This window comes from Tenebrio molitor, chromosome 5 (assembly GCF_963966145.1).
Source record: "Tenebrio molitor chromosome 5, icTenMoli1.1, whole genome shotgun sequence".
Taxonomy (NCBI): domain Eukaryota; kingdom Metazoa; phylum Arthropoda; class Insecta; order Coleoptera; family Tenebrionidae; genus Tenebrio; species Tenebrio molitor.
The window spans coordinates 16,485,074-16,511,812 of record NC_091050.1 but is presented as its reverse complement, the minus strand read 5'-3'; the positions used below and the strand labels follow the sequence as shown (position 1 = coordinate 16,511,812).

The 26,739-nt window shown below is 39.9% G+C and overlaps 1 protein-coding gene across 9 annotated transcripts; it reads left to right on the top strand.

Moving 5' to 3' along the window:
- Nucleotides 1-1,463: 1,463 nt before the first annotated feature.
- Piezo (piezo type mechanosensitive ion channel component) lies at nucleotides 1,464-26,736 on the top strand. Of its 9 annotated transcripts, none has more exons than XM_069047505.1 (28): nucleotides 1,464-1,652; nucleotides 2,040-2,115; nucleotides 13,763-14,625; nucleotides 14,715-14,864; nucleotides 14,991-15,029; nucleotides 15,159-15,291; nucleotides 15,380-15,486; nucleotides 15,535-15,928; nucleotides 15,988-16,895; nucleotides 17,280-17,570; nucleotides 17,617-17,818; nucleotides 17,873-18,844; nucleotides 19,544-19,603; nucleotides 20,084-20,205; nucleotides 20,293-20,448; nucleotides 20,782-20,893; nucleotides 20,948-21,102; nucleotides 21,158-21,249; nucleotides 22,292-22,562; nucleotides 22,613-22,917; nucleotides 23,160-23,384; nucleotides 23,437-23,799; nucleotides 23,849-24,134; nucleotides 24,346-24,593; nucleotides 24,650-24,831; nucleotides 24,883-25,161; nucleotides 25,215-25,446; nucleotides 25,674-26,736. In XM_069047505.1, the coding sequence occupies exons 2-28, from the start codon at nucleotides 2,052-2,054 to the stop codon at nucleotides 25,957-25,959; spliced, it is 7,497 nt and encodes a 2,498-aa protein (XP_068903606.1). In that variant the 5' UTR covers nucleotides 1,464-1,652; nucleotides 2,040-2,051; the 3' UTR covers nucleotides 25,960-26,736. The 9 variants fall into 9 exon arrangements, with proteins under 9 accessions (XP_068903606.1, XP_068903604.1, XP_068903605.1 ...); XM_069047503.1 differs by having other exon boundaries at nucleotides 15,371-15,486; XM_069047504.1 differs by having other exon boundaries at nucleotides 15,159-15,297.
- The last annotated feature ends 3 nt before the right edge of the window (nucleotides 26,737-26,739 follow it).

The window sequence follows — 26,739 nt, the reverse complement described above, 5'->3', positions numbered from 1 at the left end:
AGCCAATTAATACCGTGAGATCATTTAAATTTATAATTAAAATAGGCTATGACTTTTAAATTAGATTGGCAATACTATTGTGTTGTTTTAATTTAAAGGAAATGAAGCACTAGAAAATAATACAGTTTTATTGACAATCATATAAAAAGTGTTCTCCCCCGGCTTGGATACAACTATAACTCGCCGTTTCATATTTTGTATTGAATTTTGAAGGGTCATTTTGACAATTCAAATCAAGTTTTCAACAATGTTGCCAATCTAATCCAAAAGTCGTGCCTACTTTAATTATAAATTTAAATGATCTCACGGTGCAAGGTTATTCACGAGAGGGGTACTTCTGATTTTTTTTTGCCGCAACCTATTATGCACATTGCAACTGAATCCACGATTGCTCTTAGTCTTGTCTCTTCGACAAAAAAAGCTTTGTTAATTCGAAAATTAGTGGTAGTTGTAGTTTATTTAACGAGTGCGTGTGTAAATTGTGCTTTTTTTGACACTTGTGGGCCCACTCATGCCAAAAAAAGCCCAATTTACACACGAACGAGTTGAATACAACGGTTTTTTTTTTGTTCGACGAGTCCCTTAAAGACTCCAAAATCGCTTAAAATCTTTAAAATTAGCTTGACGTTTCGTTTTGACAAGTTGTGACATTTATCAAAATACGTTCACACAGAAGAAAATTCTCAAATTCTGACAGTGTTGAACAAAACGTATTTTTACAATAACGACGAAAAGACTAACATGATCCTCATTTATGGAAAGTGCGGAAAGAATACTGTCGCCCCTGCTGATGTTTGTTTACAAGCCGATAGTAGGCTTAATTTGTTAATTTCTTTGTTGAATTTTGATTAAAATACAGGTTACCTTCCAAGCTGACATTTCTAACAAATCTATCCAACTTATTTTGATTTCTAATTTAAAAGAAATAACATAAAATATTTCATTTTAGTTAGTGCCATTGGTATTGTTGGTTGCAGCGTTGCAGCAAAAAAAAAAACAGAAGTGTGAATAATCCTGTATCAAGGCCTTTGCTAAGACAATCTACGTGTTTATCTTGATATTCTTGTCAAATAAATTTTTTTATTATTAATTTGTTTGTGAAATTGAAATTATGTATTTAGGTATCGTCTTGATTTATTTAAAACAACCATAAAGAAACCGTTAGATAGATATCCTTTTTTAATGAATTCTTTTTGTACAACTTGCTTTTATGTATTTACGTTTTTTCTGATCGTGTTGAGTAATAATGCTTCTCGGATCAAAGCATAAATTAAAAGCACGTTCAGTTTTTTTTTATTCATTTTATAATGGTCACATTTTGTGGTTCTACTAAATTTTTTTTAACATTCCTAACGGGCAGATGTGCTGATAGGCAACCAACAAAGCAAAACAACGCAGCGCCATCGCACTAGGCCTATCTCTCTCTTATCATCGTCATCTTTCTTGTTGTCATTTCTTGTTGTGATTTGCCGATTTCTAGTCAGTCATTTGTTCGCGGTGCAAGGTGTCTATGACGTACCTCCGTTAAAATTACGTAGCGCCCCAAAAATACAAAAGTAAAACAATGTGAAATAGTCGAGTGTCTAATTTCGCTAATGCGCGGTATTCTAGACATGATAACTGCTTTTGACACCGGAATTTTACCAAAAAAGGTGAGCCGGTTGTTATTATTGCTATTACCGCATATTTATCTCGTGACACATCCCGACCAAAAGGGGCATCCACCCCGATACCAATTTTGAATTTTTGTTTGCACCACAATCCCCAGAAAGCGTGCATCCTAGAGATGACCTCATAACCACTTGACACATGTCAAATTTTTCCGACACGTGTGTCAAGAAGAATCGTGAGTTCCTTCAACATATCGCGTGCGAATTCTTTCCTTTCATGTGAGGACATTAGTTAAATTACATTACTACACATGATTGTGGACATATCTGATTGTGAAGGGGCTGATGTGTCGCATGCAAAGTACACCATTTGGGTTAATGTGAGCTAATTTGAGTCCGGTGGGTGTCTCATGCATATGTCTTTTCCAGATCTAGCTGAAGATGGCCAACTTCGTCCTGTGCCTGCTTATATTTAGATTAGTGTTGCCGATCATTCTAGGAGCATGTAAGTAATCAGGTGTTATCAAACACCCACACCACAAAAAATACCAGCCTGGTACCATATTTTTGGCGTATGATTAATCAAGATAAGAATTGTTTGCGCCACGAAGTTAATTTACTGTCATGGGAAGCAATCAGACTTGACCTCTCTTACAATTAGTTTTTTCGATAATTACGTTATCACATAAAAACCTTTGTGACATCGGGTGAATCACCGAGACCCATTTCTCAGCCCTCTTCTGTCGGCCGATGCATTGCAACAGTGATAACAACATACCAATGATGTCATCACTTTAATAGTTTACTCGGTGTACATAATTTGCACCTTCGCTAATGCGACTTTACTTATTTCCATAAATTTTGGGAATTGTTTCTTGGCTTTCGTCACTTTCGGATCTATTAAAAGTGCGGCGAACTATTCGTAAAAATAGCTTGTTTGTCTATGATACGTCTACATTTAAGAACTGTGATCTCAAAACACTGACCTCTTAATTGTTACACAATCAAGCATATCTAACAACATTACATTGATTTAGCGGGGTCGTCGCGACATTTCTCCTTTGATATTCGCCGCTCTTGACCAACCCGATTTGAGCTGTGTTAACTAACTCTACCTTCGCGGGCGCACCCTCTAAACGCACAGACCTAGTGTGATAGTAACGCTGTAATTTGTAATAGGATGACCCAAGGGTCGATTAATTGCGGTGTAGTGTAACAATGAAAAACGGACATTTTCGCGGAAATTGCTAATGGATGAGACGCGATTTAATGTTCGAGTCATTTTTTTCCATGAATTTTCGATTTGTTTGCGATGGTGTGAATGCATCGGCGAACCTTGGAGTCCTCTAAATTGTGGGAAATAATCTTGTCGATTACATCACCGAGAAGAAATACACCTTTCCATTTTTTAAACGTTTTTCTAACCGTAAAACCCGTCAAGCTGGCAAGAGGTTCATCAATGAAAGACGGTTGTAGGTCTGCGTATAAAAAGTCATTCAATTCCTGCGATATGTTACACAAATGAAACATAGATGTGACGTGAGATAATTTTAATTATAAGGACGAAGTTGATTAAAATACATTTGAATGTTGAATGTCGACTGTGTTGCATTTTTATATAAACGCGCGGTACCTATATTTGAACAGGTACATTCGAACAACGTGATTAAATTTTACCTAGTACGGTCGCGAGCAATAAATTTTGGTCGTCAGTGTCATTTCAAAATTTGGTTAAATTGTCACAAATTTAAAAAATGCCCCTGCTTGATTATGCCCATTTCAACAAGGTGTCAAAAACATGAGAAAAAAATGGCAATTACTGTCATACAACATGATAATAGGTTAAGTATGATATTTGCGACTGTTTTACAATAGAACATGTTTCGATTGCGTCAAAGAATGACAATGACGACCAAAATTTATTGCGCGCCACTGTACTATTGCGGGCAAAAAAAGTGGGACATCAAATTTCTGTCAGTTTTGAAAAATTTGATGTAGTTCAAGCTTTATTGTCATTTTTTTTGACACTATTCCAGCTGACAGTTTAAAAATTGATTTTATACTCCTATTTTCCTTTTCCAAATGCCCTCTTCTTTTGATAAAGGTAGATTTTGATTGGAACTTGGCATTAAATAAATATTCACTACGTGCTTACTTAGACTTACAATCATTCCCTAAAACCTACAATACTTAATGACGTCAATCAATTCAAAGTAGGGTTAGAATCAGGTAAGGGTTATTTCACATTAAAAGTCAAGACAATGACGTTGATGTCCCACTTTTTTTGTCCGCAATAGTACATTCAAAAAACTCATCGACTGTTAAAATGAAATTTGCAATAAAATGTTTGTTTTTACTGTACCTATAGTGAAATTTTTTTAATAAACAATTGTCAATGTCAAAATTAAGTAAAAAACCACTGTGTACAGTTGGCTTAAAAAAAACAGGAAATGAAATTTGACCTAATGTGAATTGGAAATTTAATTTGTCAGTTTATGTCAATTTGTGCCTGTTTGACAGTAGTATTCCTGACACATAAGTAGGTACAGTTTTTTAACCTAAACTCTAAAAGGCCGTTTCAAACAATAAAAATTTAATAAAATCTGACAGAACTTTTTCTGACAGTTCCCGTTTTTTTTTTAAGCCAACCGTATTACCCTAAAATGTGTGCATATGGACCAGCTGTATAACAATTTGACACCAAATCATAGGTTATGTTCACTTCACTTCCCGTACCTTTCTGGATTCATTTTCAAAACAAATTGAATCAGAAATCAGCAGAAATCCTTTTCGAATTTGAAATAAACTCTCGCTCGTTAGGGCGCACAGGCTCAGTTACATTAAAAAAATGTCCACACTCAGTGTGACTAACCGTATTATCATGAAAATCACTGGCTCATACCAATATGACAACGTTTTGACAATTGTTTATTAAAAAAATTCAATTATAGGTAAATACTGTATAAATTTTCTCACCAAACTATACTTATAAGTCAAATCTAGTAACAAATTAAATTTAGGTTATGTTTTAATTTTAAAGCGAAATGCAGCAACTAAGAAATAGAGCTGTTTTAGCATGAATTTGTAATTTCTTCCATCTTTTTTTTCTCACGATAATACGACCACTATAGTTCGTTTGATCATTTGATATGGCCAATTTTGCAATTGAATTGCCAATATGGATACCAATCGGATAATATGACAATAACTGTATTTTAAATTTAAGTAAAATTAAGTCTACACTTTAATTAGTTATTGAAATTTAAAAAAAAAACGTTTATCTTCAAGCGGTCAAAAATCGCATCTTTGTGTATTTCTATAGAAATGGTTGAAGTGGCTTTTTTTGTAACCGGACTTGGAACATTTCAAATCCTACGAGTTGAAATGCCCAAGAAAGTAGGCTCGATCCTGGTTCCAAGGGGAGTTTTTGACAGTTAAATTTGCATTGGCAGCCTGGTTCCCACAGACTTGGTGAAGTAAATGCAAACCTCTACGATGCAAACAAATCTAAATAGTTAACATAATACATATTTATAATTTATTTTTCACTCTAGAATCATTTTGATAATTAACAATTTTATTTAAACACAAATAGTGCCAATTTTGACAATAAAAGTGCAGCCAATTATCAATCGTAAAAGGCCCCTAGGAACCAGGATGGAACCAACTCTATTTAATACGGTTTCCTTGTTTTAAAGCATATTTCCTATTGGTTACTTCGCATTGGCGTACATTTTATAAAACATCATATACAAGGGTGTATTTTTAAAATGTGCCGAAATTTTACCTACGAGGTTGTAGGACAACGTAGAAAACTAAAAGCAATTAAAAAAAAATGTAGCTCGAAAAATAAATGTCACTTTTTGTTTTTTGACAGGCTAACGCCCTCGTCATCTGCAATCTTCACACTCGAGTCCTGTAATATTGCTTTTATCCCACTAATTATGTAAATATGTAACTATTTCCGAGTTCTACATGAAGCCAGTAGCTCGTGATTAAAATATCTCCACAACTTTCAAAATCACCCTGTATACTAACTTTAGCTCGACCAAGTCAAATGTAAGGTCATTTGAAGCATTTCTCGCGAATTATTTATCAATAATACGAAATATTTATTAGTTACATTATCCCTATTAAAAAAAGCCTCTAAAAAAAGCGAAATAACGATAAGATATTATTATCTACCCAATATTTAACCGGTGCCACTGTGGTGTAGCACGAGTCGTCCAAGTGCACGAATGACAGATGTCAAAATCAAAAATAGCAAGATGTCCGTTCAACGTTAAAAAGTAAACTTTAGACTTTCGTAGACTTTACTAATCGGTATTATTGAACCTTCAAGTACTAATAATGTTTCAACAAGAGAACTAGCAACTACTGGTGCTTTAAAATTTGAAAACTGTAAGTTTGAAAATTGACATTTTACTGTAACTTCAGCAAAAGAAAATAAAAGAGTCAATGTCTGATTTTTTTTTGTGATCCGCTTGAAAATAAAATATGTAGTATGTATATCATTCAGAGTAGAAGGTCCTTTTGTGCTTCGCCCAGTTGCTTCAATCTCTGGACATAGCACAAAAAAAAACGCACTTCTACTCTTAATGATATAATCTATTATTTTTAACCGTTTTTCTAGATTTTTTTAATTCTACCTACATAATGGTACAGTCGTTGACCAAAATAAAATAGGACAAAGTGTAACCTTAGACATTTTCACAATTCAAAGATTTGTGTAGTGTAACTGGGGCGTATGTGTCTCAGATTACAACTTGATTTGCCTTGACGATTGATATACAAAAAGTTAGGTTGTGTTTTTTACTTCTCATCTCGTTACTGTCACTATGTTCAATTGAATGATTGTGAGTTTTTGAAATATCGTCGAATGATGACACTTATCAGAATTGTTTTTTTATTTTTGACACTTGTTTCCTAAGAGATGGATTTCACAAAAATATCGAATTACACAATCGAAATTTACTTTGTCCTATTTTATTTTGGTCAACGACTGTACATACATATTTTTAAGGTCAAAACGTTTGAATCGAACACGATACCTCCAATTTTTAGAATTTTGTTGCACCTTTTATTGATTCATTCATTTATTATTTTAACGACCAATTTATCAGTGCCCATTGTGTAAAAACAAAACAATTGAAGGATCGAATTTCCATTAAGATGGCATAAAAAATTAATATTTTGCTTAAAAACCGTTCATTACACAATCTTAATGCAGACCGACTTCATTACATTATCTTTTCTGATTTTATTTTGGCGAACTACCTAATTCTATGTTAAAGAATGTCTAATTATAAGTCTAATCTTATTTATCGATATTGACTTTGTCATTTTACAAAAAAATAGAATAGAACGAAGGTTTGTCGATATGTGTAAGTAAATATTTATTTTACTGATATGTACGCTGATTGGGTAAATGCTTATAACCCCAACGTTTCGGAGAGGCAAATCGTCTAATAATACTATTGTGCTTTGATTGAATAAGAAAAAATGGAACTGTAACACCAATCGGATATCCGTATTTCGACAGTAGATATGGTTTATTTCCACTTTATCAAAGTGTGTCATGTCAGCTGGCAGCATAGTTTTTACCAAAAGTGAAGTGTCGCCGCCCCTTCAGTCGTACCGATTTGGGTGCGAGTAAAAACAATGGGGAAATTATCGAAATAATGGGGACGCCGTATCACTTCGCGGTTTGCACATCGATTATTTCGTTTGTAGTTATTGGGCGTGTTCCAGCAAAAATTCCAAATTTTTCGATTCTGCTCCTGTGTCATTACTAAAAATACCAGATCGTTGCATCCGCTGCATCATTGACACCAAAACGCCCTCCACTTTCTCCAGCTTCGTTAAATTAATAAACGCCGGTTATAATCCGATAACACGAAGTTTACGTCACCCAATATAAATACATATTTTTTTAGATAATGAAATGTCAATAGAATCCGCAATCGATAACAAACAACAAGAGGTTCAAAGGGGCATAAGAGAAAAGTGCGTCGAGTCGGGTTTTAATTTCGACTTTGTGCAGACGGAATAATTCCGGCGCGTTTCATGGCAAAAGTTTCGACGATAGTTTCAACATCTGACTATTATTACGGTTTACGACAACTCCTACTTATTGATCCAACAGAGTCTTTTTATCTCCGTTTTTAATATTAGATTTTACCAAATTACGGTACCTTATTTCGACACACCAATTACCCATCGAATGTAGACTACATTATTACTTCCGTTTTTTTTATCTACGGCCACGACAACGTCCAAGGTTGTTATGAATTATTCAAAGCCTGGTCGAAGTTTCCGGAGTCATCGTATCAGCATTTAAGCACCTGTCATTCCCATTTTCATTTTTTTAGTGTTCGATGCAGATTACCGTGACATGTTGGCACGCTCCGGCGTCGAATTAAATTCTTCTACCTCTCGGGATTTTATAACAGTTTCGTAACAAACTGTTATAAATAATTGTGCGTCCCAGTAATGAAAAAATCTCGACACGTCGGATTGTCATAAAAACATAACATAAATGCTAATTGAACGGTTAATAGAGTTTTACGATGTTTGGAAGTGTCGCGTTGTTTCGACAAGCTGTGGTCGTAGCCTGTCACGTCTGAGCTTGATTCGGAACGTTATTAATAAACAACGGGTCTGAATAATGGCATCGATCAACTCCTTTGTGTTTATTGTATTGTGCCATATTTCCTTTCTGCTTCAATAAAACGCGGATTTAGTGCATTAAGTACACCCATAAAGATCCCAGCTCATAAACATAGTTCTGTTTATGTTAATTTTAGCGAAACACGGCTAAACAATGCGTCGGGATATTTGGCAGACGAGGCCGTCATATTCCGATGTCTGGTGTGTGACCGACTTTCTCCGGGGGGTGCTGGCATTTCACCGCCGAACCAGAGACCGTGGCAAACTTTATCACGGGGGCGGGTCTCGTGCATGCACAATTTTGTTCTTTTTTTTTAAATAAAAACTCCCAGTACGCAAGCCTCGTGGTGTAAATGTCACGAGATGGCAAGGACCGTCATTATCAAACGGTGCTGATGCCGGTTGCACTCATTATTTTTATTTTTGGACCGTGACTTCATAGCAGCTACGAGGAAATGATTTTCGAAATGAACGTTTTTATTCCGTCCTTGTAATAAAAGTTGATCGTGTTTTCATTGAAATTAATATAGGTTGGTTGGATCCCCTAAATAAACCGTCCACACCCTCGATGTCGATAAAAGGTTATTGGCAGTCCTCACCGTGTCACGGGACGATTCCATCGGCCCATGAATGGGACAGGTCTGCACATTGATCGACCTTGTGGCCAACGGAAAAGGGAATTCTACTCGCTCGGAACGATCGACGAACCTCAAGGCTCGTCCAATTGTCTTCTCCAGAGTACACCCGGCTCAGCTTTTAATGTCACGTCACAAATAAAATCTCGGGCCACGAAGCCTACCCGAATAATTTTTTTCTACTTTGAGTCTGTCTGAAAGCTATTACAAAACTTATTTTGGGTGCTGTAATAGAAATTCGTATTTTGAAATAAACTATGTATGTAGTGCAATTTACTTTTTCAAAGTTGGCATGACAAAAATGAAATGTCAAAATGTCAATTTTTAATTTAAGGCTCGCGTTTACCTGAGTTTGAAACGGTCGAAAAAGTGGATTTTCGATCACGTTTTTTGAGAAAACAATACGAGATGAACGATTTCTCTCTTTACTACATAAATTATGAACATTTCTATTAGTGAACTATGAAGAGAAAAATATAATTTTGTTTTGACGAATTTGTTAAAAAACCACAAATAAAATGCTCTGCTTAGAAGCTGTGTAGGCAAAACGAAAAGAGATATCGAAAATATCTCACGTCATTCACTAGATATTGTTGTGAATGTGACGCAGACGAAAAGTGGTGTTTCCTACTTGAATACTAGTTGAAAAAAACGAAAAAAATGAAGTCATTTTTCAACGTTAAAATTTTACGTTGTAGACAACCAACCCTACATGCTACCTGAGCTAACAGCTTACGGAAAGGGGACTATATAAGGGTACAAATTACATCGGCCTCTTCCTAAGAAATTAGGAAATACTTATAATAGGTATTTGCATTTTTATTCCAAATTTGTAACAAAAGATTTGAGCTTTATTAACAACAGTCAATAATACTGCTGCTCCATCAGGAAAAGCTTCATCAGATTATTATATCACCCATTTTAATATTAGATACGCAAATCTCTGTCCTTTTTTTTTTAAGTGGAATAATAATTTCCAGTAATAATGCACTATAAAAATAAGCACAATTTTTTCCTTTATTTCATGTCAAAATTCACGATCTCTAAATATTTTATTTTATACTGTCCGGTAGATGTTCGATTACATTATCAATTTGAGTCCGGTAGGTGAGTTATAAGTTATAACAGTATCAGAGCCGGAAAGTGTCGCTAAGCAACACTTACCGGACTGTTTTATTTTTCTGACATTGAAAATTGCAAAAGTCGAAAAATATCCACTTGAGTGCTTCGAAATGATCGATTTGTAATACGAAAGTTGATTAGCAACCACAAGTGTCATTTTTTGACGTTTTAATTTCTCGAGAAATTTGTGAAAAAACGATACGAGTGTTGCGTTTTAATCAACTTGAGTATTACAACAGATTATTTCAGAAGGACGAATGTATGTAATTCGGTAAGATTATTTCAGGAATAAAGTTGTTTAATTAAAGTCCTTTAAAATGTTTGCAAGTTGCTCGTCAGAAGTTGACGATTCATGTTGACATTTGATATAAAAATAAAAAATGTGACACTAGTATTCACCGTTGTCTTAAAAATAAAAAAATAAAACATTTGAAAAAGGACAATAAAAAATTATCGTAAAATTATCGCTGTAATCCAAAAAATAAAGCCTTACGATTGGTCGAAAACGATGATGAATGAAATAATCATTAGTAATACAACGAGAGGGTACGAAATTGCCGGAAATTTTCGATCTCATTATACGAGTATTTGTTTCGACGACAATTTCCACGAGTGAGCGTAGCGAACAAGTGGAAATTGTCTAAGAAACAAATACGAGTAAAATGAGGAGAAAAATTTCCCGCAATTTCGTACCATCGAGTTGTATTCGGCATGACAATTCCACGAAGGAAAATTTCATTTTCAAATTTTACACATTTTTTTTAATTTATACGTATTCTAAGCGTTAGTTAACGTAGTTGAAAACAACAAAAATTTTACTGTGGATCAAAAATGAGTTTATCAAAATTCGAAGAAGGAGGAGAAAATTACAGCGATAATTTTAGGAAGGTGGAGATGATTACAGCGATAATTTTTCGATAATTTTAGGACCATGCTAAATTATCGGTGTAATTCGTTCCTAATTGGTCCAATGATTCAAAATACTAGAAGCTGATTGGTTGAAATTTTCTGAGTGGAATTGTCATTGTAAAATCAGTAGTAACGGCCGTTGTCCCAGGAAAAAAGATGATGCAATTTTCACAAAATAATGTGATTTTTGAAATAAAATTATGATACAGAACAGACTTCCAGTATGAAATAATAGTACATATATTATTACATGAGCAAGTACAGAATAAGTAAAGAATAAAAATCGTTACTTGCCAGTACCTATAAATCCTATAATCCTATACTTTGTCTATAGCAAATTTATCTGACTCTAAAAGCCCGACTAATAAACCGATAATGTTCAATTATTCACCGAAGGGACACAAGATGAAACCAACCATTTCATTGTATTTTTACCTTAAAAATATTTTGCCATAAGGGTCATTTTTGTCTCATTCATAATTCTTGACAAATCAGGTAGCAACTCCGAACTAATATTCATTCCCTCATCTGCAGGGGGTAAATGCAGATTTAATCGTAATACTTTGGGAAAATACAATTACAGAACTACACAATGCTGCTCCCTGTATTTGGTGAATATTATACAGAAATTAAACAAATTTTTTTTCAAAAAAATCTTTGGACAGGTCAATTTTATTTTATAAAAATACATATTTTAATACAAAATAAAATTCCAAGCAGTCATTTGTTTTCGAGCTATGACGTCATCGATAGTTTTTTTTAAATAGAAACCCCCTATTTTTGTTCTTGATTCTGATAGGCCTTTTAATTGTCTAAACGCCAGTATAAAAATTTTGTTATCTTACATAAGGAAATTTTTGAGAAAAAAAAAATAAAGTTGAAAAAATAAATTTTATAACAAACAAAAACGAGTCAAAAACTGTGTTAGTAGGTACTTAAAATTATGGAATTCAATGTTCGAATTGCCATCCTCCAGCTTGTTGACAATAAGCAAGTTTATGAAGAAATTCCCCCTGTTTAATTTTCTCTAGTTTTATCCACACACCCAATCAAAATTGAAATTTCTATACGTTGTGTTTCTGATAAATGAGTCATTTTCGAAAACGTTTTGTAAAACAAATAACACATACGAATGAAATTGACAGTAACATTTGACTGTTTGATTTACCTACTAGATTTTTTGACTTGTTTTTGTTCTTTATAAAATTTAATTTTTCCAACTTCATTATTTTTTTTCTTAAAAATTTCCTTATGTAAGATAACAAAATTTTTATACTGTCATTTATACAATTAAAAGGGATATCAGAATCAAGAAAAAAAATAGGGCGTTTCCATTTAAAGAAACCATCGATGACGTCATAACTCGAAAACAAATGACTGCTTGGAATTTTATTTGGTACTAAAATATGTATTTTTATAAACTAAAATTGACCTGTGTTTTATTAGTCGGGCCTTCAAAGTCAGAAAATATCCTATACGATCAAATTGTAGGTATATTATGTACCTACAAAAAATAATAAAATTAATTCTTAGCTCAATATTTTTAATTTTTTAAAATTTAATGTTCTTTTTGTTAAAAAAAAAATGGGAGAAATACAAAGGAAAGTCGGAAAATTCGGACAAACTTCAAAAATTATAATTTTTGTATGCACTCTCGATCATTACTGACGACATTTGTAATTGATTCTCTTTTTTTTTGTTCGGTTTGTTCCCGGGATGGAAATAACTCAATTGAAAAAATGTTTTTGGAAAATTTGGAGAAAAATCTGGAAAAACGCATTCCACCCTAAATTAAAATTACATCCGTTTTTACTTTTGTGTTGTTTCGCGATCTGTCCAACAAATGTAGTTGTTTTATTTCTATACCAATTTATTTCACTGTCGGATTGTTCACTTGAACATCGATCTTGCAATCGAAATGTAAATAAAACACCTTGAGATTCATTCTAATTTCAAATTTAATGGAAGAAAATAAATCATCATCACAAACTAATTTGCTGAAATTTGGATTGGACAAGACAACGTCTGTCGGGTCAGCTAATAAATAATAAAATGGAATGAAACAACAGTTTGCAGTGCAGCCAAAGCCAATTCAGATTTGGCATTGTAGGACTTGTCGTTCCAACACAAAATTTTATTTTATCTCCGTATTTAGGTACGGAACAGGACAGGATCGTAATCGTAATCCTCTACCCCCTACTGAGCGTCTGTGACCAATTCAAGGTACCTGCGTCCTCGGTTTGTTTGACCCAAGGAGGTTTGACCAAAATATAAATTTGTAAATAGAGGACCCACTGTACATCAAGTTCGAAATTTCTTTCAGGTAAACGCGAGCCTTAAGTTGTTTCCGTGGAATATGCAATTGTTGTTATACATTAATCGTCACATTATAGAGTCATTAGACGTGTCTTGGGCAATTAGACTAAATCCCAATCTCGTATACAACATACAAAATTGTCTTCGCTCATTTTTAATTTGTTAATAACAATCGAAATTTGAATCTTTCAAACAATATGACATTTGTTGCCAATCACGACAAAATTCCCCAAATTTGAAAATTGTTAATTTTCACTTAAAAATGGCTTAAAATTTTCAAAGTAAACCTGAAGATATCTATCTATCAATAACTATTATTATTATTATCTTTTCCCGTGTTAATAATTTGGAAGTTTTTCTTGGTCGTACTCTGGTCATTTCTCTTGTATTTATGTATACGTATTTTTGCATAAAAAAATAAACATGTTATGGATCAAAGACTCGGTTTATTTCTTTAAGCCAAACAGTCAATTCGATCGAGTGATGTCTTATTTTTTGCAGGCATCATATTCCGGCCTTCGGGACTGTCAGCCATTTACCTCCTCTTCCTCTTTTTCCTGCCATGCGTTCCCATCCCCACCGCCAGCTCGATGGCGGGCGCCACCGGCATCTACCTCAAGTTCCTGATCGCCACCTCCATCCTGACCGCCGTGGGGCAGCTGGCTTTCCAGATAGTCCTGCTGTCGATGCCTCCTTACGGTCACTTCCTGGAAACGTGCGAACTGTTGGAGCAGGTCCTGCGACACGTCGGTCTAGTCAGACTGGACTCTATGAAACCTGTCGTCGTGGTCACGTGGATCTCTCCGGAGATCGTGATGGTGGTGGCGTCGATCGGGACGTACATCGCGTGTAACAAGCTCCTGCAGAAGAGGACGATCGAAGTGGTGGAGAACGAGGAGAATCTCCCCCGCAAGGCCAAGACGAGCAAAAAGCAGTTTTCGCTGTTCGTGGCGGTGGGGAAATACGCGGTGCTGGTGGCCTTGTGTGTCGCCGCCGTTCTGAGACCGTCGGTGACGGGAGGACTCTACTTTCTCGTCTTCTTGTCGGCGGCGACTTGGTGGGCTTGCTGCAAGGAGTTGCGCAAAGGGTTCGCCATAGTGATGCGATGTCTGATGGTCGTGGTGGTGGTCCACCTGATCGTCCTTTACGGTTATCAGTTCCAGTGGACGCAGGAGTTCCTCGACAGCAACAGCACCTACGCCAGGTACTTCGGTCTGACGCCTGTCTTCTCTGTGAACTGCACCGACGATCCGAGGACGTTCATCTTGTCCGACGACGAATGGGCCACCTACGTCAACCCCATAGCTTTGTTCGTCCTCTACTACGTGTTGGCTTTGGAGTCGAAGTTCCTGCTGAAACCACAGGTAAACTCCCATTTCATCGTTTCCACTAACCTCGAGGGCGAACTTTCTAAAACGAACATTACTAACCCTCACCGACATCACCATTACAGTCTCAAAAGAAGCAAGGACCCTTCTTGCGTCTCGAGGGCAGCTTCACGAGTCCCTTGAACAGACAGATGTCGCAACGGCTTTCTAACAGACAACTAATGCGCAGGGCTACCACGAGAAATAAATGGCAGAGTGCTACTCGCAAAGTTCGAGTAAGCCTTTCAGCCGCCTTTTTCTAACAGTTCGGGTTTTTTTTTTGGCCATTTTGTGTATTTTGTAATAATTTTATGATTTACCACTAATTTTATTTCATTTTGCTTTTCATGGTTCTTTTTAAGAGAAAGAAGTCCGATTATGTCGTCGGTGAACGCACACCCGTATGTATTACTTTTGATTATTTTTTTAATTTCTACGCTTTGCTTTTTTTGTTTGTGCTTCTCGATTTAACATAAAAACAGAATTTGCCCAAATCACCGGATGCAGCAGTTAATTGGTTTCTTTCTCAGCTTATCGGGGGAGTCAGTCCCTCGAGACGATACGGTTCGGGAGGAAGAAAAGCCGGACCTGTTTACCAAGATTCTACAGGAAGCTTCACCGTAACAGGGGAAAATCCCGACGACATACCCATGGATCAACTCGGTAAGGGTAAGAACATAAATAAAAACAGCCCCCCAAAGGTGTTTATTACGAGATAATACTCTATAACCTTCTTGGCAAGGTACTGCAGAAGAGGAATACAAGCCGACGCTGCTCGAGAATGTCATGTTCGCATTGGAATCTATCCTACAAGTCATCATCAAATCTTCGTACATTGCTACCAACATCATCATGATGGTAACATTCGGTTGGAAAAAACGAAACCGGTCTAAAGTGCTGTTGCAGGCTTGGAGCATCACGTATCTCAGCTGGATCACCTTCGTTTTGCTTCTTTGGGCGAACCTCTTGTGGCTGGTGCCTCAACAGAGAAAATCCATGCTTCGGTCTAGTCCTTTCCTGGTGATTTACGCTTGGTTCTTGCTAATATCGGCCTACATCTATTCCATGAATCTGTTCGAGAACGAGCTGCCGTCGACAGTTCAAGGGATCAACTTGGCGCAGATCGGCTTCCAGAAGATCACAGTGCTGCCTTGCAATCCTCTGCTGGTGAAGTGTCTCTTCACCGGAATGTTTTGGATCACTCTGAGGCAGTACGTCCAGGAGAGGAAAGCGGAGAGGCAGAACAACGCACTCGCAGATATGGCTGCACCGTTGCAAGTTACCGTAGGCACGGCAGCTGGTAATTGATTGTTCATCGATTAACTCTTATGTGTTAATAATAATTCAAAACTGGGGTAGTGGTGGGCAACGAGCAAGATGCCGGCAGCAGATTAATGGAGAAAATCGGTCAGTATCTGAGGAGAACGTTGACGAAATTCTGGATTTGGGTGGTCGCGATCACCCTCTTCGCCGTCGCCATAACGGGCGAACGCATGACCGCCTTCAGGATAATCTACATGGCGTTGTTCCTGTTCTTCGTCCTGACCTTCCAGATATCGTTCCGCGCTTGGAGGAAGATGATGTTCGGTTTTTGGCTGACCGTCATCGTCTTCTCCATGGCCATACTGGTCATGGTCTACACCTACCAGTTCGACAATTTCCCCGATTATTGGAAAGAATACTTGCACGTGCCCGTCGAACGACAATTGGACATCGGTCTGGAGAAGTTCAGTCCGAAACAGTTGTTCGTCAGACTCGTAACTCCCACATTCTTCGTCATCATCACGGTGATCCAGCTCCACTACTTCCACAAGGACTTCATGGAGTTGTCCGACCCGAAAAACGCGAGCGTCATAGGAGTGGATCTCGATCAGAGTTCCCTGCAAGGTGGTGCCGCACCTCCCACCAGCGATAAAGACGACGGTTCTTCGTCGCTCAAGATGGATCTCACCGACACGGATTCGTCCAATACTAGGTGGCAGTTGTGGATGAAACGTTTCCATTACGCCATGAATCTCATCTACCTTTTTCTCGAGTTGCACATGCCCAAATTCGTCATATTTTTTCTGATGCTGGTGTGCATCAATGACAAATGCTCCATCTACTTCATTCTAGTCATACTAATCGTTCTGGGTTGCACCATCGGACGTCCCATGCAGATTTTCGCCATCTACATCAGCTCGGTTTTCGTTTCGCTCATGCTGTTGGCACGGATGATCTACCAGACCAAGTATATAGATCCCGGCAATTGGAACGTTACCTGTTTGGTGAGTCATCATCGGCGTTTTAAATGTTTTATCTTACAGGTGGAGCTTTTGAGCTACCTTAGATCATTGTTTTCGGTGACAGAAATCAAATTTTAATCACAAGTACTCACTAGTAAGTAAATTTGACAGCTGCCATTTAACTTGACATAAAGTAGGTACCTACTCACAAGTGACTAAATTTGACAGCTGTCATTTTACTTGAATGAAACTTTATTTCTTAGATTTTTTGCAATAGTTGCATCTCTAAGATAAAACGTTGTATATCACACGTGATCGAAATGCCATTATGAAACTTGTGAGAAGTGTCAAAATTCTCACTCTTGTATAATGATGCATTTCTATCACTTATAATACAACATACTATGATTGACGCTTTATCGACAGATGCAGAACACCAGTCAGATCGAAAACAACGCCAAGTGGTTGGGATTTTACAAGACAAGTAAAGATGCAAGTCTTCCTCATTTGGTCAAGTGGAACATTATGTACATACTGGTGGTGACCATATGGGCGGTGGTGTTGGTCCGGCAGTTCAATTATCGATTGTCCAGAGGTAAACCGACAACGAGAGCCTTCTTCATGTTCCCGAAAATCACAAAATTGGACGCCGACAAGAACGTACGCAGCTGCATCAAGTACTTGTTCAATTACGGCTTCTTCAAGTTTGGTGTCGAGGTAAGTTCCGAATCGTGCGAGACTTGGTGTAAGTTGTCGATTGCAGATCTGTCTGATGGCAACTGTGGCAGTCATCGGATTCAGGATGGACATGTATTCCATCATCTACAGCGTTTGGCTTTGTATCCTGTTTGTGATGAAAAGAAGGACAACTGTGAGAATCTGGAACTGTTACATGGCGTTCATTGCCTTGTTGCTTATCATACAGTACATAATGGCAGTCGGTTTACCTCCTACTTTGTGCATTCGTGAGTCATTTTGATTTTGTTAGAACAGACAAACGAATTAGTCGATTTTTTTAGTATTTCCATGGGACCAAAACTATTGGGATAAGGGGGGCGAAAAGCAAGCAGAAATCTTCAGAAGACTACAAGAGTGGGCGTACTTGCTTGACACGGAGTATCCGCCGTCAGCAAAGAAACTCATCTGTGATTTTATTCTTTTGTTGTTGGTGTCGAGGCAGTCTGTGGCTTTCAGGATCGAGAAGAGATGGGCGGGACGGGACTATCAAGGGGGTTCCAATGAGAGTGTCATTCATCACGCTGAAGAAAAAGGCTTCATGAATCCAGTTCCTGATTACATATCTAGCGTTAGGTCGTACTTGGACGTTATAAAAAATGGAATCTTCTCTAGTTTCTTGTGGATAACTTTGGCTATAGTTTTTCTGGCTGGAACCAATCGTGTCAATATATTCTCGATCGGTTATTTGATTGGTGCGTTCGTGTTTCTGTGGCAAGGCACAGATTTGTATTTACGACCCATCCCCAAGATTATCAAGACGTGGGATTTGTTCTTGGGCTACAACGTGTTCGTCATCTTGTGTAAAACTTCTCTGCAAATAGTCGGCTGCATTTTCATCCAGAACATCCCGAATTACGCGTGCTGGATCATCCAGTTGTTCGGAATCGGGTGCGTGAAGAAATTCGGGGACATAACCGCCCAAGCCGGACACGTGGATGACGTCTACTGCAAAGTTCCCAGAGAATTCGTGGGATTAGTGTGGGACGGTTTGTGTTTCGGTTTTATGATAACCCAGAGGCGAATCTTCCAAAGCTACAATTTCTTCCATCTCGTCGACGAAATCAAAGCGACCACGATTCTGGCATCTCGCGGAGCCGAACTGATCGAAGAGCTCCGCCTGAAGCGCATGACCGAACAGGAGGAACAAGAACATCGAGTCCTCGAGAAGATCAAAGCCAAGATGGACAAGATCAAGGCCAACCAGCAGAAGATCCAAGGGGCGAGCTACAAGGACAGCGAGAACCACTACGCCGGTGAGAACCTTTCCGTTTTGTTTAGACGCAAATCTCGCCATCAGTATTTGATCGAGAACGAAATTCGCCAGCCCAACCGCCGTTGGCGCACTCCTCGTCGATGTCGTCGTGCGGCTCGGCGACTTCCCAGACCTCCCCCGCCGGCTACCACACCCCCATCGACGACGAAGAGCACGCTCCCCTCACTCCTCGCAGTTCCCTCCTCCAGCAGCAAGCTCCCTCTCCCTATTCCGCCGTCATGACGGTGTCCCTCGAGGGCTACCTCGAGCCCCAGAGGATGTCGTTCAGTTCGCCCCCGAATTCCGAACTGAATCCACGTCCTCCCTCTCCCGACGACAGTTTTCCCGTTTTCTCGCCGCCGCCGTACGACGCCGCGCCGCCCTACGCCGAGGCAGTGAGCGAGCCACCGACCGCGGTCCAGAGACAGTCGAGCATCGGACCGCCCTGGATGCAGGGCAGCTTCGTGACCCCTCGACAGAGCATTATCTCGTATTCGTCAAGGTCGCCGCTGAGCCATCACGAGTGTAGGAATTATTGATGTTGAGGCACGAGGCAGTACATATGCTTCATTTTTGATTCAACGTGGATGTTTTTTTTAATAGTTGTACATACATCAATAATCCCACTTGTTCGAATGTGCGCACCTTTTAAGATTTTCATTTTGTATAAATTTTTACCGGCGATGTTTTGCTTTTATAGATACAATATTTAAGGGTAGGCCAAAGCGCAGGAGGAGGGAGCCGAGGTCGTACAAACAGGGTAATTTATTTTTTGGGGTTTTGATGGTGATGGTTTTTCGTGTTCGAATTCATGCTTGGTTTCGATTCGTAGCCACATAACAGAGGATCATTTCCATATGTTACAATGTTTTGGTTTGTACAGTTTGGAAGCGCTTCGGTGTGTTGCTGCACCAGTAGATTTTGGCATGATCATTACGAATTTCGCTCCTCACGACTTTTACGAGCTTGAATTTGTGCGAAAGTGTCTAACAGGGTTGTGATTTGACTGACCCTCCGTCGAGGGGACGTACAATAATTTTGTTTGTATTGTGTGAACGTACTTGTAGAGTGAACTCAGTGTTATGACGTGACGTATTATACATACACTCTGCAAATAATAAGAGTTAACAACATATGTAGTCGCGTTAGTGCTTGTGGATTCGTACTCTAGACGTAGAATCAACAAATGAATGTTGCTTTCGCTACTAATTTTCGACTAATATCTCCATTCGTCCTCCAGCTGTTCGGTCCGGTGACTACTACATGTTCGATGATTTAGATGATGATGAAGAATTAGATTTCATGGACATACCCAAAGATGAAGATGAAGAATTCAAAGGTCAAGGACAAACTGTGGGGCAGGTATGTTGTATTTATGTAGACTAGGCGGTGGTTCGCTTCGGACAAACTAACACCAGTCGTGACCATCTAACTGATTAACATTTATAGCTGATTAGTACTGCGATGAAGACAGACATCGGTACTAGCGTGAGACGTTCCGAGACGGAATTTCGAAGGCGTGCAAGTATGCCGTTACCGACGAGACAGAAGTCTATCATGTCGGCAAGATCGCAACTCTCTGCCCCGTATTCCGCTCCTCCCATAGTGAGTTACTAATCCCAAAACTAACCCACCTAGTGTGACCACTTTGCTGTGAAAACCGCTTCACTTCAGACTAGATCGTGTCACAGGCTTCGATGGAATCTTCTTAGGCTACTCGTGTAATCTTTGACAACGCACCAAAACATTGTTGTGTTGTGCCAACAGCCAACCGACTTTGTTTCGGTGCATTGTCAAAGTCTAGTATGTAGGTTTGTCGAAACAAGTACCTACTACGCCAGGATGGAAACTTGTTGCTAATGTACTGTAAATTGCTTATAGCTGGGAGCTTTTTTCAAGAGCTTCGATTTCGACCTGTTCTAATTTTTTTGTTTCTAGATCGAAGAGCCCGGATCCAGGAGCGTGAAGATCGTCGACGAGCGTGACAAGTTCGGGGAACCGAAGCCGGGAACTAGCAAAGATGATGACTCGAGCGTTGTGAGCGAGAAAAGTAACGAAAACTTTAATCGACGCGTCGTTCTGTTTTGTAAAAAGTGTTTTGCAGAGTACACCTTGCCTCAAAAAATAGTGTTGGGGTTGTTGTTCGTGTGGGCGTTCATACAGAGCTCGATGGTCAGCATGACCAACTTCTTGAATAAATACTCGAGGGACTATCGGTACGTCATCCGGGTTTTAGCGAAAGAAAAGAAGTTTCTGAAGGTAGCGTTTTCGGTGCATCGTGATGTGTCGGTCTAAATCGTTGTTGCACTTTCAGGAGAACACGGATTACAATGTGGGTCTCAGGTTGGGTTCGGGCCAGCTGTGGCAACCCTCCGCTTCTTACAACAGCCTGCTGAGACAATCCCGGTGAGTGTGCGTCTTGCGCGTCTCTCTGACAGTAGCATCATTCTTTGTGTCGAATTTTTGGGTAGCGCTAGATTAGTGTGTAGTCAGTAGTGTTTTTTTTGCATTAATGCATAGCGAGGAATCAGTGATACCGACGCCCTCTGCCGGAACGTTCAGTCCCTCTGATTCGTACAGACTCGCTTTGGTCGAGGACAGGTCTGTTGAAAAGAATTTTTTCCGAGACCCCCATTTTTACAAAAACCCTAATCGATCGAATCGTCACTAACCGTTTCTTTTTCCCCCGTAAATGTCTTGTAGGATGTCTTCGGAAGTAGAGTCCGAAGCCGACGAGAAGCCTCCGGTCAGCGAAGAGAGCGACACTAAAGCCCTGGCCGCCACTTTACCCTACACGTCCGAACAGGACAGGTATTTTCCACTCCCTCTGCCATTTTTGAGAGTGCGTGGAGTCGCCTCCCGTGACGCCACGCATCGTGATCAAAGAAATTCGGGGTCCAGTCGGTCGCAAGAACAAGAGTCGACTCGTGAATCGATTCGTACGAATAAGTGTTAAAATAATCGTACTGATCAAGCAACGACTCGATTTTTGTTCGTCGTGACCGGCCGGGCCGTCGAATTTATTCGATCGCACGGTTTTACGATAATGTACAATAATGACGGAATGACGGTAGTGTAGAAAGGGCTGTATGTTGGCTGTAGGCGCAAGGCGAGTGTTCTCACGGTCCCCGAAATACGCATTCTGGCCCCAAGTTTGGAGCGTGGATTAGACTCGCCTTTCCCACCAAGGTAACACACGCACGGTGTTGTGCGCTTGGTGCATGGCCTCGCTCTCCTTCTCGACACATTTTCAGTTCTTTCGAAGTTCCACATTTACGCTTCGTTCCATCAGACATTATTTTTGTACTTACTACACAAACAGAAAAACCGGACCACCGCAATTTTTTTTCCGACTGTTTTTATCGATGTTGCGATTTCGTTGTGCTTTCCAGGCCAGGTGAACCTTCGTCCGGAACATCTCTAACGCGTTTTGTGTGATATTTTTCAGCCGAGAGGGATCCCACATGGATTTGGAAGAGTACGAAGTGACCGAAATGTCCTCCTACGACCAACCACCCATAATCAGACTCATGCTGGCCATCTGGTACATAGTGATGAGTCGGTCCGAGAATCTCTGCTATTTCATCATATTCCTGAACCAAATCAAGTCGGCGACGTTCTTGTCGTTGCCGCTACCGCTGATGGTGTTCTTGTGGGGGACGTTGACCATCCCGAGACCGAACAAAACCTTTTGGGTCACCATTATTGCTTACACGGAGGTACCTATTGCGCATTCTAGTGTTAAAACCGTGCTAACTTCGACTTTTAGATCATAGTCTTGATCAAGTGCATGTTCCAATTCGACATCATACCGTGGAACATGAGCCAAGCCATCACCAACAACCCGTTCTACCCGCCCAGGATAATCGGAATAGAAAGGAACTCGAATTACGCAGTTTGGGATCTGCTGCTGTTGTTGGTCGTCTTTTTCCACAGGTTCATGTTGAAGTCTATGGGCCTGTGGAAGACTTCACCGGTCCCGGCAGCTCTCTTGTCCGAAGGAGACTACAAAGTGAACGCAGACGGTAAACTCGAACCGCTGGAAAGCGCGATCCTACCGACAGCAAGGAGAAGGTAATCGTAGCGGCCACTCGTCCCACCGAAATCCCTCTACTCCCGCTTGTAGAACCCGAGGTGCTTCCATTGTTAAATACAAAGACGAATCCCGAATCATCCCGTCAACATCACACCCCCGTCGTCGTAGACGATGTTTTAAGTTCAAACGACTCCGTTCCTGTTTTAAATTCCATAAAAAGAAAAGGTCCTTTTCTCCCGTCCTGAATCATCGATCGGGGATTTGAAATGTCGATTTTCAGTTCTAAACACGGCGAACACGCGAAGGCCTCTTCGGTCAAAGGTTCGCCGACCAACAAACCGAGCGATCTTCAGCGCCTGGTCGAAGAATCGGAGGATCAAGACGACGAAAGGAGATTCGAACCGAGGATGAGAGTCAGCATCAGCGATCTGGACAACAAGATAGTCAGCGTGAACTGTCAATCGGTCGATCCGATGTCGCACTTGCCCCAGTCGTTGAAGATGGCGTTAGTAGTGGAGCGATGTTGGTCGACGAGCGCGTAAATCTTGTGATTTTAGGTTGCTCAAGTACGGGGAAGGTTTCAAGGGGTTCTTCAAGCAGCTGCGCGATCCCACTTCGAGAGTCGCCGCCGACGTCTACTCCTACATGTTCCTCTGCGATTTTTACAACTTTTTCGTCATCTTGATAGGTTACAGTTCGTTCGGGACCCAGCAAGGTGACGGTGGAGTGTCCTCTTATTTGGAAGATGACAGAGTACCTGTTCTGTTTCTTCTCATGCTTATCCTGCAATTTACGTTGATCATAGTCGATCGCGGTATATTTTTGCGAAAGAACATCGTGGCCAAGATCATCTTTCAGTTTATACAAGTGTTTGTCTTGCACATATGGCTCTTCATCATCTTCCCAATAATAACGGAAAGGTAATAAAGGCATCGGCGGGAGGCCACGAGTGCAGAATGGTGTTTGTAGGGGTTTCAATTCGGTCCTGGCGCCTCAGATGTACTACATGGTGAAGTGTTTCTACTTGTTGTTGTCGGCTTATCAAATCAGATGCGGTTATCCGACCAGAATTTTAGGAAACTTCCTCTGCAAGGGCTACAACTACGTCAACATGTTCTTGTTCAAAGGTTTCATGGCGATTCCGTTCTTGTTCGAATTGAGAACTGTGATGGATTGGATGTGGACCGACACGTCGATGACCGTTTTCGACTGGATCAAAATGGAAGACATCTTCTCCCACATATTCCAGATCAAAGTGAGCAATCTTGTCACGTCGCGCGATAACATTATTATTTAATCGATCTCTTTTCGACATGTAGGGGGTTTGTGTTTTGTATTCGACCAGTCATTAAGTCAGGCCAGGATTGCATGGTTTTGCTTTGTTGTTTTGACGCGTTTCTGTGGCTTTTTTCTCAGCTTTTCCCGCTTCACTCGAGATCGTTATTCATTTCTTTATATTTTTTCAGTGCACTCGCCACGTCGAAGACGAGTATCCTCAACCCAGAGGCGAGAGGAAACCTCCCATCATAAAATACTTGATGGGTGGAGCGATTCTAGCCTTGATAATCGCCATAATATGGTTCCCTCTGGTGTTCTTCTCATTGGGCAACGCCGTAGGGAAGCCGAATCCGCCGTACGACGTCACTCTAGAGATAAGAATCGGTCCGTACGAGCCGGTTTATCAAATGTCGGCACAAAGCAATTCCATCAATCAGTAATAAAGCGCTCCCTCTACTTCTGGTCCACCAGATTTAATCGTTTTGTCCGAAGGTTTTCGCCCAGTAATTTGGTGGCGCTGCAACAAGCTTACATCCAACACAAGGCTGCGGCTACTTTTATATCGAATTACGAAGCTCTCGACATTGCGGCGATTAAATTGAGCCCGAATTCGGCGAACGTTTGGAGCATCTCACCGCCCGATCGAGACTTGATGGTGATGGAAGTCAATTCAAGTGAGTGTTTGATGGAGTGGATAATTTGAAATGAGTCGACGTTTACTTCAGGTAATCCCTTGAAAATACGACTGGAGTATAAAGTGTCGCACAAGACCAGCAAGCCCGAAGATTCGGGCGTGATTCCTGATAACGTGGAGATTTCGGTACCGGCGATGATAAAAGAACAACCCAACGAAATACGACAGAATTTGTTGCAAATGCTGTCGGGAAATAAGAGTGCCCCGCCGATGGTGCTGGAAAATATTCTACCCAAATTTCTCAAGGTGACGAACAGAGGCACCGCAAAACCGGTGTCGCAACTGATGTTTGCCAGCATGGAAGATTTAGGTCAGAAAACTTGTCATCGTCTCGATGAGATTTCTATCGTTTTACTTTCACAGATAGTGCCAATCCTGTTGGAAAATCTTTCCGCACCATCAGTCTAAGTCTGGACACCAGTAATGAAACCGATTCGAAGGAATGGTGGATAATCAAAGAGAACTGCAGCGATGCAGACTTAAACTACAAGAAATTCTTGAAAAAATTGCCTTACGCCGACTGTGATGGTATAATTCTGTACACTTTCAACGACAAAATCTTCCCCAGCACTCTCAATATATTGACAGGAGGAGGGTAAGCACTTCTCCGATTTGTACGATTACCACGTGATTAAGAAAATTTGACAGTTTGGCTGTGACAAACGAAAAGTGATTCGTAGATCGATCCGTACGATTCTACACGTGAAGTGTTACTTTGCCAATCAACTTTTGTTTTTCGCGGCCAGTTGAGCTCTGAAATTTTTTGATCACGTGCGATAGCCGCTTGTAAAATTTGGCGCTTATTTCTCGACCGTCTTGCAGCATAATCGGCCTCTATTCAACTCTAGTTTTCGTGGCTTTCCGCTTCTTCCGCGGTTTCTTCGCCGAACAGTGCTTTAAGATCATGTTCGAAGACATGCCTAACATAGACAGGGTACTACAGCTCTGTCACGATATTTATTTGGTCCGCGAAGCGGGCGAGTTCGCCCTCGAAGAGGACCTCTTTGCCAAACTGGTGTTCCTGTTCCGGTCGCCGGAGACGATGATCAAGTGGACGCGGCCCAAGGAAGAGCTGGCCGACGACGAAGATCCGGAAGGGGACGCCTAAAATGGAGCCTTAATCGGAATTCACTACAGGGTGGATTCGACAACTCAGGAAATCGAATCATAGCTTGTAGTTTTGTTTCGTTATTATGGCTTCGTAGCTTTCGTACTGTTTCAGTTTCGAACGACATTTACTTACTTAAGAGATTATTGTGTAGGATTTTTGGTTTGTACGCTCTGTATTTCATCGGTTTTTTTCGACTGGTACGCATGGTGTTGTACGGGAACGTCACTCAGGCCATCTGGCTCAACGACATGCCCAACATACACAGGATCAACATCTTGATCAACGACATTTATATAGTGAGGGCGTTTCGCCAGTACAGACTGGAAGAGGACCTCTTCGCCAAATTGATCTTCTTGATGAGGTCGAGAGAGCTCGCTATAAAATTCACGAGGGAGTACGGAAACACGTACAATCCTGAAATCATCTTCTTCAAAAATAAATCTTAACTGAACTGCCAAATAAGTTAAGTTTTTTAGGTTAGCCAAGTTATCGATCTTCCATTGTTTTCGAGATTAAGTCTTATCAAATAAGTCCATCGAGTGCTTTTAGATCGTATCATGATACGTTTTGTAAATCTGTGCAGGTGTAAATGTTTTCCTAAGTTATTTTATTAAATTTAAAGATTACTGTATTTATTGTGATCAGAATGTCACTACTACTATAGTACCTATCACGGTCGTATAATATTGTTTACATGTTTTATATTTTAAAACTTTTTATAATACATTGTGCACTGTTGTATTTCATTTTTAAAATAAACAGTTAAAATCTCAACTT

What these genes read in the sequence shown, in the direction of transcription:
- Piezo (XM_069047502.1), top strand. Translation starts at nt 2,052, where the DNA reads ATGGCCAACTTCGTCCTGTGCCTGCTTATATTTAGATTAGTGTTGCCG. An exon ending in CTACCAACATCATCATGATG is followed by an intron (nt 15,487 to 15,534) that starts GTAACATTCGGT and finishes GTGCTGTTGCAG; the next exon opens with GCTTGGAGCATCACGTATCT. An exon ending in GGTGATGGAAGTCAATTCAA is followed by an intron (nt 24,832 to 24,882) that starts GTGAGTGTTTGA and finishes CGTTTACTTCAG; the next exon opens with GTAATCCCTTGAAAATACGA.